The sequence below is a fragment of the Hyla sarda genome, chromosome 3 (assembly GCF_029499605.1).
Source record: "Hyla sarda isolate aHylSar1 chromosome 3, aHylSar1.hap1, whole genome shotgun sequence".
NCBI classification, from domain to species: domain Eukaryota; kingdom Metazoa; phylum Chordata; class Amphibia; order Anura; family Hylidae; genus Hyla; species Hyla sarda.
This window is the reverse complement of record NC_079191.1, coordinates 263,549,211-263,566,842: the sequence shown is the minus strand read 5'-3', so window position 1 is coordinate 263,566,842 and position 17,632 is coordinate 263,549,211. Positions and strand designations below refer to the sequence as shown.

The 17,632-nt window shown below is 42.0% G+C and overlaps 1 protein-coding gene across 2 annotated transcripts in view; it reads left to right on the top strand.

Annotated features, from left to right (window-relative positions):
• Positions 1-17,632, top strand: part of MED23 (mediator complex subunit 23) — a 91,973-nt gene that overhangs the window by 56,422 nt on the left and 17,919 nt on the right. For both annotated transcript variants that reach the window (XM_056566560.1, XM_056566559.1), the window contains 10 exons: positions 4,584-4,829; positions 5,420-5,562; positions 6,346-6,520; positions 6,969-7,132; positions 8,908-9,032; positions 10,675-10,880; positions 11,824-12,004; positions 12,178-12,348; positions 13,238-13,454; positions 15,577-15,813. In XM_056566560.1, coding sequence (XP_056422535.1) covers positions 4,584-4,829; positions 5,420-5,562; positions 6,346-6,520; positions 6,969-7,132; positions 8,908-9,032; positions 10,675-10,880; positions 11,824-12,004; positions 12,178-12,348; positions 13,238-13,454; positions 15,577-15,813 — 1,865 coding nt within the window. The remainder of the gene's footprint in view (positions 1-4,583; positions 4,830-5,419; positions 5,563-6,345; positions 6,521-6,968; positions 7,133-8,907; positions 9,033-10,674; positions 10,881-11,823; positions 12,005-12,177; positions 12,349-13,237; positions 13,455-15,576; positions 15,814-17,632) is intronic.

Here is a 17,632-nt window from a genome sequence, read left to right as displayed (position 1 = left end):
GTCCGGGTCCCCCTACCTTCCCTGCTCGTCTCGCTGTTTCAGCCCGGCATGATGCAGGTGTTTACTAGCTGACTGAAGACTTCATTAGGTATGTTTTCTAAGGACAAGTTTAGTATTTCTCTTCCTTTCTCCTCAGGTTTCTAGCCCTTCTCGGCATTCTAAACCTCTGTAGCCCCCTATTTGGAGCCCACTCCTTTTTATTCACTCTGAGGACAGTCTCAGCCATTCTGACCGTTGGGGACAGCAACAGTAGTGCAGGACATTTCAATATGTGTTTTTACATTATTAAGGACATTTTCACAGCCCTGCTCGGTGCCTGCTTTGTGCGCATGCGCCCCAGCATATTTTCGCATCGCCCGCATCCATATGCAATGCGATCGGAGCGCCGGAGCTTGTGTTCTCTGTCGGCCGCGCTGTTCGCACACAGCTGAAAGCTCTCCTTTCTCCCGGCCGCACTTTCTTTAGTATACACTACATTCATTTTTTTCAGGTCTCCCGTTCCGTGGTGACTGCATAGGAGAGGTCTTCCTTAAGCCAGCCTTCCAGGGAGACTTGCTCTCCTTCTCCTTATGTTAGGCACTCTCACCAGCGCCCTAGAGGTTTCTCCTCTGGCTCGTCTCCAGAGTCCGGAAGCCAGAATAGGCGCTCTCCTCATAGGTTTCGCTCCTCTTCCCCGTCACCCTAAAAGCGCTACCCGCTCTTCTAAGGGCCACTCTCCTGGTCGTGGTCCTAGGTCTCCAGATCTGCGGGGGGGGGGGGGGAGCAGAACAGCGCTCGCGGGTCACATGATTTGTGGGGGGTGAAAGAAATACTGTGTTATACCGTGGAACTGCCATAAGTTACAAAAATACAGTGATACACATATTTGGTCATATCGCCGAGCCCTACGTTCCATGTGGCTCAAGGCCTGGAACACTGATGCCGCTTCCAAAAAATCTCTCACTGAGCTACCTTTAACTGGGTCTTGACTTTTTGGAAAACACCTGGATGAGATTATCTCAGAGGCGACTGGAGGTAAGAGCTCATTATTAGCACAGAATAATTCTCGCCGTACCGACTCCCAAAGGAAGTTGACCTCCTTCTGGCCCTTTTTGGTCCTATGGCTCGAGTAGGGCGACCAGACCGGCACCCTCACAGGATAAGAAGGCTCCTTCTTTCAAGACCTGTCCTTCCTGGAAATCGGATAACCGTTCCAGCCATTTCGCGGCCAAGTCAGGCATCCGTAAGCCTCCCTCTGCCTGAAGGTATGCTCTCACCCGGCGTTTGTCCCTTTTCCAGGACGTTTGGTCCGCCCACATGCAAGACTCTTGGGTCTGAGATGTCGTTTCCAGCGGCTATCGGATCGAGTTTGCTTTTTTTTCCAAGGGATCACATTTTTCGTTAGCCACCAACCATCCCCACCCCTGTTCCACTTCCTTGACAGTGGCCTTTCGAGTCGTGCTTCGGACCCTTCTCTCTCAGGGAGTGATCGTCCCAGTTCCTCCCAAGGGTTTTTTTTGGGCTTCTATTCAAACCTGTTTGTGGTTCCCAAGAAAGGGGGTTCCGCCCGCCCAGTCCTGGATCTGAAGCTCCTCAACCTTCTCACCTTTTCCTATGTCATTTCCATATGGAGTCTCTCTGTTCTGTAGTGGCATCCATGGATCAAGGGGAGTTTCTGTCCTAGGTGGATATCTGAGACGTCTACCTCCACATCCCCATTTTTCCAGCATATCAGCGATATCTTCGTTTTGCAGTTCGAGGGCCATTTTCAGTTTGTGGCCCTTCCCTTTGGGCTGGCCACGGCTCCAAGGGTCTTCACCAAGGTCCTGGTGGCAGTGATCACCATTCTGCGAGCATGGGGTGTGGGGTATGTCCGTAATTCCCTAACTGGACGACCTCCTGGTCAAGGCTACAACCAGGGCCCAGAATTAAGAGACTCCGTCTCACTCTTCAGACCTTGTCCCATTTCGGGTGGGTGATCAATCAGGTGCAACCTGACTCCCACCCAGTCTCTAATCTTCCTGGCACTCCAGTTCGACATGGTGACCCCCCAGATTCTGCTTCCGTCGGACAAGCGCCTTGCTCTGTTATCAGGAGTTCAGATTCTCCGGCGTCCTGTTCCAGTTTCCATTCGGTTCTGCATGGAAGTCCTGGGTCGGATGGAAGCCGTTCCTTTCGTCCAGTTACATTATCGCCCTCTTCAAATTTCTCTTCTTTCCCGGAGGGACAAGTCTCCGCTATCCCTCGACCACAGGATCATTCTTCCTTCCAGGATTCGCCAGTCCCTCCTGTGGTGGCTTCGGTCCCCTCTTCGCCAGGGGTGATCCTTTCTGCCCCTCCACTGGCAGGTCATCACAACGGATGCCAGTGGTTGGGGGAGGAGTCTTCAGGGACCGGACAGTCCAGGGCCTTTGGTCCTCCCGGGAAGCTCTTCTCCCCATCAACATCCTGGAACTCAGTGCAATCTACCATTTCCTCCGCCATTGGGGGCGCCTTCTCCAGGATAGTCCTATTCGTGTCCAGTTGGACAACTCCACAGCTGTGGCATATGTCAATGCCAGGGCGGCACACGCATCTCAAAGATCCTTCTCTGGGCGGAGCTCAGAGGTCCCTCTATCTCGGCGATTCACATACCAGGGGTGAAAAATTGGGAGGTGGACTTTCTCAGCCGCTCTTCAACCAATCCTGGCAAGTGGGCTCTTCATCACAAGGTTTTTACGGAACTGTGCAACATCTGGGGCACCCCGGACGTGGACCTGTTTGCGTCCCACCACAACCAGAAAGTTCCTCACTTTGTGGCAAAGTCCCAGGATCTCGCCCTCCCCTATCTCTTCCCTCCTCTTCCTCTCCTTCCCAGGGTCCTGAGGAAGCTCAAAGCAGAGGGCGTTCCCGCCATTCTCATGGTTCCGGACTGGCCCAGGCAGGCGTGGTATGTCGACGTGGTTCGTCTAGTGTACGACGTGCCACTGCGCCTCCCAGTCTGTCCCGACCTGCTCTCTGAGTCCCCTTTGCCATCCCAGTTTACAGTCACTGCATTTGACAGTGTGGCGGTTGAGACCCCGGTTCTGAAAGCCAGGGGGTTCTCTCCCCAAGTAGTTTGTACTATGATCAAGGCACGCAAGCCCTCCTCTGCGAAGATTTACCACCGTACTTGGCAGTCTTATTTTGGTTGGTGTAAATCTCACTCCTTTTCTCCAGTTGTGTTCTCTCTCCCCCACGACTTCTTTCCTTTTTACAGTAAGGGCTGGAACAATGCTTGGCTCTCAGTTCCCTTAAGAGACAAGTTTTGGCTCTCTCCATTCTCTTTCAACGTCCCCTGGCATCTGATCTTCACATCCAGATTTTTTTTACAAGGTGTGGCTCATGCGGCCCCGCCTTACAGATCCACTACTCCCCCTTGGGATCTAAGTCTGGTTCTCAGTGCCCTGCAGGGTACTCCCTTCAAACCTCTCAGGGACCTTTCTCTTTGTTTCCTTTCCTGGAAAGTGGCATTTCTCATTGTGGTCACTTCTATTCGGAGGGTTTAGGAGATGATGGCCCTCTCCTGCCGCTCTCCCTACCTGGTCTTACACAAGGACAAGGTTGTTTTGTGTCCGGTTCTGTCCTTTCTACCTAAGGTGGTAGCCGCCTTTCACCTAAATGAGGACATCGTCCTTCCGTCTTTTTGTCCTGCTTAGTCTCATCCCAGGGAATGTTTGTTCCATGGGCTTAATGTGGTACGGGCTGTTCAGATTTACCTCTGTCATTTCTTCCTTTCACCAGTGTGACTCCTTCTTTGTGATAACAGAGGGTCATCGTAAGGGGCTTCCTGCTTCGAAGGCAACCATTCCACTGTGGATCCGTTCTGCCATTTCGGAAGCTTACCGCTGCAAGGGCAAGCCTCCTCCTTTCAGAGTCTCAGCTCATTCCACTTGTTCTGTCGTTCAGCCTTGCAAATTTGTAAGGCGTCCACCTGGTCGTCTTTACACACTTTTACGAAATTCTACCAGGTACATACCTTTGCATCTGCTGATGCTAGTCTGGTTCGCAAGGTGTTGCAGGCAGCTGTGTCCAGCAATCCACCTAAATTAAAAAAAAAAAAAACTTTTACCCACCCCAGGGACTGCTTTGGTACCCCCCACAGTCTGTGCCCCCCAATGGAGCTGATCGAGAAAAGTAGATTTTTTTTATTCTTGCCGTAAAATCTCTTTCTTGGAGGATCCATTGGGGGACACAGCACCAACCCATTTATTCTGGTGTTCCTGGTGTCTCCGAAGGTGTGTTCAGTAAATTTTTATTCTGTGGTTTCCTCGGACAGTTACTGTTTTTATTTATTTATTTATTTATTTATTTTTTCTTGCCTGTCAGCCCTCTCCTACTGCTCTGGGACTAAACTGATTAGCTCAAGTGCCTGTGGGCGGGTATATCCTGCTGGGAGGGGCCAACTTTTCTTGTTGCCTAGTGTCAAGCCTCCTAGTGGCAGCAGCATATACCCACGGTCTGTGTGTCCCCCAATGGATCCTCCGAGAAAGAGATTTTACGGTAAGCATAAAAAAAATCAGCTTTTTGTAATGCATTATTGGATCAAATACTACATTAAACCTATTGTTTTTATATTATGCTAGGTTTTTGCAACAAAGTTTACGGAATAAGAGCTTACAAATGAACGACTACAAAATAGCCTTACTGTGCAATGCCTACTCCACCAATTCCGAGTGTTTCACGTTACCCATGGGAGTGCTTGTGGAAACAATTTATGGAAATGGAAATGTAAAGATACCACTACCAGGAACAAATTGTACAGCGTCTGGATCAACTACTCCATTGCCAATGAACTTATTGGATTCACTTACAGTTCATGCAAAAATGAGGTATGAATCTTGAAAGAAAAGAAAATAAATTCCACAGAGTACGTAAAAAGTTGACCAAATTTCTAAATGGTTTGCATTACTTTATCTTGTACCACTTTATTGTATTATGATTTGTTTGTCCATAGAGTAAAATCATTTTAGCTGGATTACTGTTAGCAGTGCTTTGTGGGAGCTCGGCTGACTGCTATATAGTTAGAACTATGCTGTTAAATGACATCAGAATAATAGTCAACCAGCTTCACGTATGAATGGAGAACACAAAATGAAATTGAATCAAAAATGTGTTGTGAATTATTTACAATGTTATTCAACTTATCTGTTTCAACTATATATTTTATTAAAATGTGGATTTTAAATTTCTCATTTCCCTCTATTCTTAAATTCCTATACCCAGCAACCCACAAAGAATAGTATAAAAGGAAGGAATGAAAAGACACTGCACAAGTTGGCATGTTTATTGGTGTTTTTACCCCCATTGTATATTAGACAAGTATTTAGGATTTGTGCTGTAACCCCACATATGCTGCTGTCATTTGCTTCAGCTTTTTTGTACACTCTTTCTGCTAATGAAAGTTTTTCTTCTTTTTCAGTCTAATACACAGCATTGCTACAAGAGTTATTAAACTAGCTCATACAAAATCCAGCCCAGCTCTAGCTCCTGCACTTGTGGAAACCTACAGTCGCTTATTGGTTTATATGGAGATAGAATCACTTGGCATCAAAGGATTTATTAGTAAGAATTTTTATTTTATGAACAATACATCCAGTCTCCAATCCCATGAATTCTGTAAGGACCTAAATTGTGACTGCAGCATAAAATAAAATCTTTGGGCCTCCTTATGAAGGCCCCCAGGTCTGCTATGTAAGAGTCTGTTTTATTGCTGACAGGGATAAAAAGCTGCACTACCATAGTAGTGTACTGTGTTATAGGAGCAATATGCAGAACATTGTTATGTAAAACATTAAAAACCTACATATATTTGGTATTGCAACAGCCGTCATAAAAGCGAAAAAGAAAAAAAATGTGGTGACGCAATTCCCTTTTTTCCCCTTGCTGAAGAGATGACATTCTGCTACATTGTAAAGTAGTGAGCGTACAGCTTGTATAACGTTGTTCTCACTTTTGCTCCCCCCCCCCCCCCCCCCCCCCCCCCCCCCCCAAAAAAAAAAAAAAAAAAAAAAATCTGCCGCTGCCCTTTTCCAGAGAGGGATGCTAACATGAAGAGCATTTCCTATATCACTTCCCTGGGCTCTTTGGAATTCTTTTGGGGAAAAATGATGCAAGGTCCAAAAGCTTGTTGAGTATAGAAAAAATGGCATGTAGCACTGCAAGCCTTCAGTGCAGAAACAATCTTTACCCATCAAGTGAGGGAGAGCAGCGATTCAATTCCTCAATGGAATCTTTCTCAAGTATATCTTGTGTGTTCTTTATTCTTTTTATTGCAGGTCATAACTTCTCGCTTGTATATTTTGTGTTTGTGACGGTATTTCAGATACAATTTCTTTATCATGCCAGGTCAACTTTTGCCTACTGTGTTTAAGTCTCATTCATGGGGAATCCTTCACACCCTGCTGGAAATGTTCAGCTACAGAATGCACCATATCCAACCTCACTATCGAGTTCAGCTCTTAAGTCACCTCCATTCACTTGCTGGAGTCCCACAGACCAATCAGAATCAGCTCCACCTCTGGTCAGTACTCTTTTTCACATTAGACAAAGTATATTTAAGTATACTTTTCGGACATGTTAGTACAGCATGTAATTTACTGTCTTCCGTCTTCCATTTTATATGCATGTGCAAATGAATCTATTTAAAGAGCAGAGAAATGTCCTTATAATTTGAATAGACTTACGAGTTTTGAGTTTGGGATCTAGATGTTGAGAACCCCCACTGATCGCTCCTCTCCCCATCTGCCTGCAGGAAATAAATTCTATAGAAAGTCTGTGGAGCCTATATCAGTAAGATAGGGAGAACTGTGTGCTAGGGGAGAAGCACTTAGCCGAGTGCTTCTCTTAGCTTGTTCTAACGATCGATTCGGGTCACTTTCCTTAGGAATGTTTTTGTGGATTCTACAATTCAATAACTTAGATAGCTCTGAAAAAAATCATGAAATCTTTTTTTTTTTTTTTTTTTCCAGCGTTGAGAGTACAGCTTTAAGACTGATCACAGCTCTGGGAAGTTCTGAAGTTCAGCCTCAGTTTACTCGTTTCCTGAGTGATCCCAAAACCGTTTTATCAGCAGAATCAGAGGAGCTGAACCGAGCACTGATTTTAACACTGGCAAGAGCTACTCATGTCACTGGTATGTTTAGGTCTTTTCAGTACTTAGGAGTAAGAGGAGAGATAAGTAACAGTTTTGTTCTACAACGTTCTTAGATATTTACAAATAAAGATTGTATTTTTAAAGAGTACCTGTCATCAAACCATATTTTCTAAACTAACTCAGATTCTATTCCCTAATTACTCCTAACAATCCTCCTACCCTTAAATTTTTTTTCCAAGCTTTAAAAAGCTGTGTGTCATACCTTTCCTCTAGCTGACATTGTGTGAGCTCCCAACAGGAGAAAGTGGGTGTTCCCTAGCAGGCGTGATGTCACTGAAGCCTGCGAGAGCTGTGCTTCGTCATGCCCCACAAGCACTTCCTGAGTTTGGACTTCTGCAAGTCCGGGTGGAGACCAAACTAACGGTTTGACTTGTGCAGGGAACAGAACAGAGCCACCTAGTGGCTGTTTTTTCAATCACATTAAAAACATATAAAGGTTGAGAATTTTAACAGCAAGTAAATAGCAAAGTAAATAGCTAAGTTATAATTATATAAGGAAAAATATATTAAACGTTTAGCTTGGCGACAGGTACTCTTTAAAGGCTCTTTTCACAAAGCGTTCTGTAGTGTGCATCACAGTTTCTGTTGGGGGTTGAATGGAGGTCATTGGGACTTTTTTTCTTTTCTTTCCTAGTGACCAGTAACCACATTTGCTTCATTTCCTAAAAGTATACTTTTATTCCGCTGTACGGCACCTGTACCTCCTAGCGGGACCTGTGTCTCTCCATGCTCTGAATATGAAGATCATGCAAACCTAAATCTTGGGACTTGCGCTTTAAATTAGTCAGGGTCTGAGTTTTCAGACCCAAACCAATGACTAGATCAATAGGGGAAAGAAGCGGGTAGCCATGAATGCGTTGTGGAAGCCGTTGAAACCGCTCACTTGACCAGAATCTGAGCTGCAGTAACCAGGCATGACCAATCACTTATAGCCCCGTACACCACATAAATCTTCCTACAGCAGCCTGCTGAACAGCTGATTGGCCGTCAATTCTTTTTGACCGGAAAACCCTGTTAAATAATAGGTTATTTTCTGATGATACATTCCCTTTTAGCCTGCTACACAGTGCTTAAATCAGCTTTACAAAAGAGAACACCAGTATTTTTAGGGGAAAAATGCTCTTTATAAGACCCTTGTTAGAAAAAATGTTACATTTATTTTAACTTGTCCCCTCTTTTTGACTTGTTAATGTGCTTAATATAGGCACTGTCAGATCCATAAACTGTTGATATGTTGTTACTGAAAATTAAAGAAATTTTGTAATATGGTTGTTTTAATGTTTTTTGAATATATAATAAAGAAAAACCACTCCTGAAAATCCCACCACTAGGGGACCCCATACCTACTGGGACACTAACCAGTCCTGCAGCAGCATCAGCTTGTCCATGAATCATGGACAAGAGATAATTCATGAACAAGGCTGCATTAGCAGACAAACCAATCACCTCCCACCACCACAAGAGGGACACCCCCCTTCCCCTGAGAGGATTTTCTAACACTGTGAGCTAATGATAAGAGGGATTTATATGATAAATATGGGTGACAGAGGCATAAAAATTATTTGTACATGGTCAGTAATGGGTACTCTGTAACATATACATTTTATTTTTATTTTTTTTGTGGGATCAAACAGGTTCACTTTAACTTGGAGCATGATTCCTCTATTTTGTTTATTATAGATAAATCAGGATCACTCTCATTGTTGCTTTCATAGATTATTTTCTCATTGCATTTCTCATTGTTGCTTTAATAGATTTTTTCACAGGCTCTGAATCAATTCAAGGCACTTGGTGCAAGGACATTCTGCAGACAATCATTAGCTTCACACCACATAACTGGGCTTTGCACACACTGAGCTGTTTTCCCGCTCCACTACAGGTAATTGTTTTTAAGATCTGTATTGCTGTTTGGAGCCACAAGGTGGTGCTCTACTACACTTTTTATGTTAAGTGATTTTTTTATAAATAGTAGTTTTATCTAGTGTTTTGTTTCTCGGTGATTCAGACACTGATAGATATTTCATGCATGTGTGGTTTTAAAGCCATAACTTTTAACCCCTTAAGGACAGACCCATTTTTTACCTCAATGACCAGGCTCTTTTTTATTTATTTGACATGTTTCTCTTTAAATTCTTAATAACTTTAGAACGCTTTTTCTGAGCGGAGCGATTGAGATTGTTTTTTGTGACATATTGTACTTTATATAAGTGGTGCATTTTTGTTGACACATGCAGTATTTTTTGTGGAAAAAACTCAAAAATATTGTGAAAAACTGGAAAATTTGTGGTGTTTATTTTTTATTTTTTTTACGGTGTACACTGTGCGGTGATGTTATATCTATTCTGTTGGTCAGCACGATTATGGCGATACCCATTTTATATAGCTTTCTATGTTTTTCCTTTTCTGAGCAAAATTCTTTTTCTGCCATTCATTTTCCAACAGCTGTAACTTTTTTATATTTCGTCCAACGCCATTGAGTAAGTGCTTATTTTTTGCTGGATGAGCTGTACTTTTTATTGGTATCATTTTTGCATTACGTGCTACCTTTTTGATCTTTTTTTTTATTCCACTATTTGTACCAAAATTAGCGAATTTTGCGCTTTTTTAGATATTTTTTTTTTTTTTTTTTTTACAGCGTTCACCATGCAGGATAATTTACATTCTAGTTTTATAGGACATGTCATTTCGGATGGGGCAATGCCAATTATGTATATGATATGTGTTTTTGATCTTTTTTGGTGATAATACAGGGCTTTGGCTGGATCCTGTGACTGGATCTCACAGGCTTACGTAGCAGGCAGACAGGAGGTCATGATCTGACCTCCTGCTGCCATAGCAACCAACGGCGACCTGCGATCGCATCACGGCGCTGCTGTTGGTGAACAGGGAGAGAGCGCTCCCCCTGTCAATACCATAGATACCATGATCAGGATTGATCATGGCATCTACGGGGTTAATGCTGCCGGGATCGGCGCGATCGCGGCTCCAGCAGCCGCGGCGGGACTCCGGTTATGATTGACAGCTGGGTTCCACCTCCGATCTCCTGTGCTGCCCGCGGCAATGCCCGAGATCGTTATGACGTATGCATACCTCCCATCACCCGAAGTTGTCGGGTGCTGGGACGTATGCATACGTCCTATAGAGGGAAGGGGTTAAACCAATTAGCATTACCACTGCTTCTATAGACAATACTTCAAGGCCTCTAGATTAACCCAGATAGTAAGCTTATAAGGCCCACAGTGTACCTTTTACTTTGGCTTGGGTTCAAGGCCCAGGATCATGTTCTATACATTTGCAACATGTTAAGAAACCTCAAAAATAAGGATAGAATAGATACATTCTGAGATTTGTTTTATAGAATAGTTTCCTTATGTAGGGGTTCATTGCCATTTTTAATGTAAGAAGGGACCTGCTCCTCAACATAGTGTAAATGCAGCCTAACCATATGATTATACTATATATAAATTTTGTTGTAGAAGTTTTGATGTCTTTCAAAATGATTTTGTGTGTTTTTTTTATAGGCTTTCTTCAAACAGAACAATGTGCCTCAAGAGAGTCGTTTCAACCTCAAGAAAAATGTGGAAGAGGAGTATAGGAAGTGGAAGTCCATGACCAATGAAAACGATATCATCTCACACTTCTCCTTGCAGGGCTCCTCACCTCTGTTCCTCTGTCTACTTTGGAAAATGCTTCTAGAGACTGATCAAATCAACCAAATTGGATACAGGTAAAAGAGATCTGGGTTATGTGTGCTTATGATCAAGAACTTTTCGAGTTCCCCTTGTTAGTCAACAAACAGTCACTTAACAGACACTTATCCTCTTTCACAGGATAGGAGATAAGTGTCTGATTGCAGGGGGTCTGACCACTGGGGTCCCCAGCAATCTTCTGTATGGGTCCATCCTCGGCACGCTCTGGCCTCCACCTTCCTGGATGGGGGCAAGTGACGCCCACTCGGCTAATCTCCGACCGCAGTGATGTCTCGACCCAGCCGGTGATTGACTGTGCGTTCATCACTTGCCCTTGTCCAGGAAAGTGGGGGCCGGAGCGTGCTGAGGACAAGTACATACAACAGACCTCGTACAGGAGATAATGGGGACCCTCAGCAGTTCGATCTCCCTGCTATCAGACACTTATTCTCTACCTTGAGGATATATGGGATAAGTGTCTGATAAGTTCAGTTCCCCGGAATACCCTTTTAACCTTTTTGTGGCTTCTTACTTCCTTCTAGTTTTTAATAATTTATTGGGTATTTTGAAAGTGTTTTTAATTTTCTCGATCACCTCATTGGGGGACACAGCTCATGGTCTGTGTCCCCAATGAAGGCTACGAAAAAGAGATTTTATGGGGAGTACAAAAAAAAAATCTACTTTTCGGTCATCTGAATGGATGGCATCAGATCTTTGATATACTGATGTGATATTGAAAATTTGACTGCCACCATTTCACAGCAGCTGTACTAATCTACAGTCTAGCGTTTGGACCAGATACCCTATGAGTGATTTGAGATTGTCTCAAAAATGAATTGGTAGAAAGGGTAACTCATAAGTTTTTAAATACTCTAGATAAAGCAGGAGACTGGATCATATATTGCATGCATGTGAGGGATGCTTACAGAAATACTTTGGTTCTATGTTATCTTCTATTTATCTTTTTGCTTTTTTTGTCAGAGTTCTGGAGAGAATTGGTGCCAGAGCACTTGTAGCTCATGTCCGCACATTTGCAGATTTTCTTGTTTATGAATTCTCTACCTCAGCCGGGGGTCAACAGCTCAATAAGTGCATTGAGATGCTCAATGACATGGTGTGGAAATACAACATTGTGACTCTGGACAGACTTATACTGTGCCTGGTAATTTTATTTTTATTCTTCACCTTTCTTGTATTTGTCTTTTACACATTGAAGTGGCTATTGGTTTTATTAAATATTGAAATCTATGTATTGACCAAGGTATTTCAAATTATCTGACACATTGCTGTAGGACTGGGAAATCAAACATGTGTTTTCTTTCATGTTTGCTACAGGCCATGCGCAGCCATGAAGGAAATGAAGCTCAAGTCTGCTACTTTATAATTCAGTTGCTTCTTTTGAAACCAAATGACTTCAGAAATAGAGTGAGTGACTTTGTTAAGGAGAATTCCCCAGAGCACTGGCTACAGAATGACTGGCATACCAAACACATGAGTTACCATAAGGTACAGTAGATCAGAAATACAAGCTTTACGTTACACATGAAATATCCTTCTGAAATATTCTTTGATTATAATGAAGTTTTCATTGACATTTCAAATTTCATACAAATATGGAGAACTTACAACAGAGGTAAATACAGGATTCTTTCTTCCTCTTGTTATCCTTGTGCCTTTAGGACATTTTGATATGAGACCTTACTTAAAAGTGCCATCTACTGGGTTTATGAGTCCTGCAATGTTGCTGGACCTCATAGAGGATTTTAAAGACAGAATTTCAATCCTGCAGGTCCATGGCCACATAATTTTCTTCCTTAGATGAAATGCCATCTTCTGAACGCTTGCTGCATGTTCTATTTTGAGCCAAACATCTTCTGTCTGAAATACATGAGCACCTTTAAGTTTATTGCTAATTTTAGTGAGAGCTAGCTTGCCTTTTCTGTTGGTAGTTAGGGTCAGGTAACATTACATTATTAGGGTACATTCATACTGGCAGCTTTAGAAGCGAGTTTGCAGCAAGTTTATGCCCCTGAGGATTCTTTGCAACAAAAAAGCCGTAGAAGATTTCATTGAATTCAGTGCTGTGGCTTTTTCACTGTGTAAAATTTGAATTGTATTACCAACCGTGGCTCAAACTTGCAGGAAACTCTCTTCAATCCGCCTGTGTGAACGTACCCTTATAGTTAAGTACCTCTTGCTGCTTTAAGTCAAACAGTTTAGAACCAAATGTGACCCAAAGGCCCCTTTTCTTGCACTGCATTTGTTTTTCATTTTTGTCATTGACAGAGAACAATGCAATGTTTCTAGGGTTTTTAGATTAGTACATGTATATAATTGCCTATAATTGCCTTTTCAAATTAGCAGTTGATGCTATAATAATTTTTCTTTGTTCCAGAAATACCCAGAAAAGCTTTATTTTGAAGGCTTAGCAGAACAAGTCAACCCACCTGTGCAGATCCAGCCCCAATACCTTCCAATCTACTTTGGAAATGTGTGCCTTCGTTTCTTGCCAGTATTTGACATTGTAATCCACAGGTTTTTGGAGTTGCTTCCAGTTTCAAAGTCACTGGAAACACTGCTTGATCATCTTGGAGGCCTGTACAAGTTTCATGGTGAGTGCTGTTAGCATTTAATAATTTTTCCATTATTTCTTTAACTTATGTTGTGAGAATATTGTTACAGTATTAAGGTTCAGCTTGCCAGTAGTGTCCTTCTTGGCAAAGATAACATTTAAAATCTTAAATGGGCACTGTCAGATTAACCCCTTAAGGCTGCAGGGTTTTTCCTTTTTTTGCACTTTCGTTTTTTCCTCCTTACTTTTAAAAATCATAACCCTTTAAATTCTGCACCTAAAAATCCATATGATGGCTTATTTTTTGCGCCACCAATTCTACTTTGTAATGACATCAGTCATTTTACCCAAAAATCTACTGCGAAACAAAAAAAAATCATTGTGCGACAAAATTGAAGAATAAACACCATTTTGTAAGTTTGGGGGGCTTCTGTTTCTACACAGTAAATTTTTCGGTAAAAATAACACTTTCTCTTTATTCTGTAGGTCCATATGATTAAAATGATACCCTACTTATATAGGTTTGATTTTGTCGTACGTCTGAAAAAAATCATAACTACATGCAGGAAAATTAATATGTTTAAAATAGTCATCTTCTGACCCCCTTTTGTGATCTGAAGTTTTTAGCGGTACCATTTTTGTATTGATCGGACTTTTTGATTGTTTTAAACTTCTTTTTTTTTTTTTTTACTTTTTTACTTTGTCTCCTTAGGGGACTTTTAGGAGGAATCATTAGATTCCTCATACAGATCAATGTGGTTTCATAAAACCACACTGATCTGTGTGCTCTGTACTCAATTGATAAAGCCTTTAGTGTCCCTTTTCACGCCGCTGTGAACTTTGACAGCGGCGATCTATAGGGTTAATAGCCAGCGGCAGCAATCGCCGCATGTTGGCTATTAAAGCCAATCCCCAGCTACAGGAATCAGCTGGGTGCCATGCGGTATGACGCGGGCTCGAATCGGGAGTCCGCATCATACACCGCTTTCAGTCTCAGGACGATCCGGCTCATCCTTTTGTCGGCAAAGGGTTAAAAAACTTTTTATATATTGCACATCTTGGCAAAACATTAACCTTTCTAATATACTTCATAAGAAGATTATAGAAATCATGGTTTGTAAAATAATGGCTTTGTCAAAGCTGAATCACAGTCCAGTAAATTAGGGTGGGCTAGCACTCCTCTGTGTCTGATCGGACAGGGGAGAGCACATAAGAGTCCTTTCAGACAGGAGAGAGCACAGAGGAGTGCCATAAGACAGGAGAGAGCACACATGAGTGCCATAAGACAGGGGAGAGCACAGAGGAGTCCTTTCAGACAAGAGAGAACACAGAGGAGTGCCATCAGACAGGAGAGAGCACAGAGGAGTGCTATCAGACAGGAGAGAGCACAGAGGAGTACTATGAGACAGGAGAGAGCACAGAGGAGTGCTAGTCCACCCTCACTTACTGAACTTTGTCCATGCCTGTGCTTTAGCTTGGACAAAGCCATGATTATATAATCCATGATTTCTATAAAAAGGAAATAACATTTTCTTATGAAGTATATTAGAAAGGTTAATGTTTTGCCAAGATGTACAACGTATAAACATTTTTTGTATCTGATAGTGTCATTTCAGAAAACTTTTGAAAAGTCATATAAAAATGTGGACATTTTTTATCAGTAGAATGTCAAGGTGCTGAGACCTTCCCCAATCACTAGAACAAGCAGAGAGAACACTTATCAGAGCGCAGTTTCTTCCCGCTGTCTCTGCTGCTGAAATGAATGGGTAGAAGAGCTAAGTTGAGTGTGGTGCCCATTCATTTCCTCTTGGCATTACTCTCCTCAGATTACACAATATACTTGGCTAAGGAGAGCTGAGCTCAGCCAAGCAGAAACTAATGGGCCTAGCACTAAGCTGAGAATTTGTACCAGTTCATTTTAGCAATATTTGGGGATCTCAGCCCTCAGATTGCAACCATTCAAAACTTCTGATATGTCACTATAAAACTCTAAAGTTTCTTAAAGCCATGGATAGTCTTTATCAGGACCTACAATGTTTTATTGTAAAGTTCACATTCTTGACAAATTACAAAAGAAGATGACTGAGACATTATAATATACATACAAGCATGTGTATATATTGTGACATGGATTGTTTGTCCTTTACCATCATTTACTTTAGATCGACCAGTTACCTACTTGTACAACACACTGCACTACTATGAGATGCATCTGCGTGATCGTACTAATCTAAAGCGCAAATTAGTCCACTCAATCATTGGCTCTCTTAAAGATAACCGGCCCCAAGGTTGGTGCCTAAGTGAAACATACCTCAAGTGTGGTATGAATGCACGGGAGGACAATCCTTGGATCCCTGATGACACTTATTACTGCAAGTTGATTGGCCGATTAGTTGACAATATCCTTTTGGTTAAAGTCAATGTATGTTTTATAATTTTTATGATTTGATAACATTTTTTTCTAATAGAAAAGGTAATGGAATTCTCAGCTCACCCTCCAGGGCCCCAGGCGCACGGACTGTGCGAGGCAGCACTGTTGTAGCAAAACAAGAAACTGGATGTCCAGCGCCAAGATTCGTGCAAAACGGATTCTTTAATGCTTAAAAAGCCATAACAGGGGTCAATGTGACGCGTTTCAGATGCGTTAGCACCCTTAATCGTACATAAGATAAAACCACATTTGTCTGGGTATATATAGAGGAAATGACATGGTTCTCCCAGGTGGAAGGAAAAGTGATTGCTCACATGACCGACCTCCTGGAGTCAGACATTAACCCCTTACAACCACAAAGTAAAATATACATAGTATAACATACAAAAGTGTTGGTTAAGACAAAAGTACACATTTAGGGGCATACATATGTTCGCAAAGTGTAAAGAACTTATTACATGTAGAGGAATTATTATTTAAATTTTCAAATACGCATTCATATGTATGTACCTAGGGTGTGTAAAAAACGCACACATGTCAGGGAAACCTGTGTGAATAGGTCACAATCACTTCAAAGAGGAGATTGAGGAAAGACATGCATGGTTGTACAAATGTATTCGAACAGAAATTGACAAAATTTATATATAGAAGAAGTATATTTTATATTCTGAATAAAACATAAACAAACCCAGATGCATGTCCCGCTAATGTTTAAACCCGATTTCTGGACTCCAACATGCTGCTACATAAATAAAATGTATCTATAGTGAATACAAAAAATGTTTTTATATTAAATTATATAGCAAAAAAGAGCTCAGATAGATGGCAGAGCCACATATGAATATATGGATACAAATATAACATTTGCTGCTTCCAAAAACATGAGGGCAAAAAAAGAGAGAGGGCAGAAAAAATGCAGGATGCCATAACACAGAAATTTGGAAAAAACGAGGGAAATGTAAAAATAGTATGTAATACTAATTTAAATATTTAATAGTACAAAATAACATCTTGTCTTTTGTTTAAGCCCTGAGGCGCCCTGGTTCCCAATTTGATGATCCAGTATACCTCGCGGTTCAACAATTTCTGTCTATGGTTACCACCGCGTTTGGGCAAAAAAACTTTTTCAATAGCAGATAACTTAATAGAGGAAAAATCCCCGTGATGGTGTTGGGCACAATGTAGTGATACAGATGAAACATTTCTGGAATTAAAGTGAGGTATATCTGATAAATGTTTCCTAATACGGGTTTTAAGACTATTGGTGGTGCACCCCACGTACTGTACCTTGCACGTCACACACGACAGGAGATACACGACATATTTTGTATTACAGTTGATGTATTGTCTAATGTTATATGTCGCTCCTGTCGCGTATGACGTGACCACAGACGTGGGAGACAGGATATTGCAGCAGATGCAGCGTGTATGTCCGCATCTGTAAATGCCTACAGTTTTCAACCAGGTAGGTGAAATAGTAGTGTGGGAAGAAAAAAGTGAGGGCGAAATAGACTGACCAAGTGTTGGAGCACGTTTAGCCACACACCGAAGACCTGCATGCATGGTATCTGAAAGTTGAGGATCAGATGAAATTAATGGTAAGTATTTTTTTATAATACTGCAAATCTGGGGAAATTGGAGACTGTATTGTGTAGAAAAGACCATGGGTTTAAAAGTACTGTTTGTAATTCTCGGGTGTTGGCTTTTGAGTAGACGGTCTCGGCTCCTGGATCGGGCAATGTTGTCTGCACGATCCAGTGACCACTGTGGATATCCTCTGTTGCGAA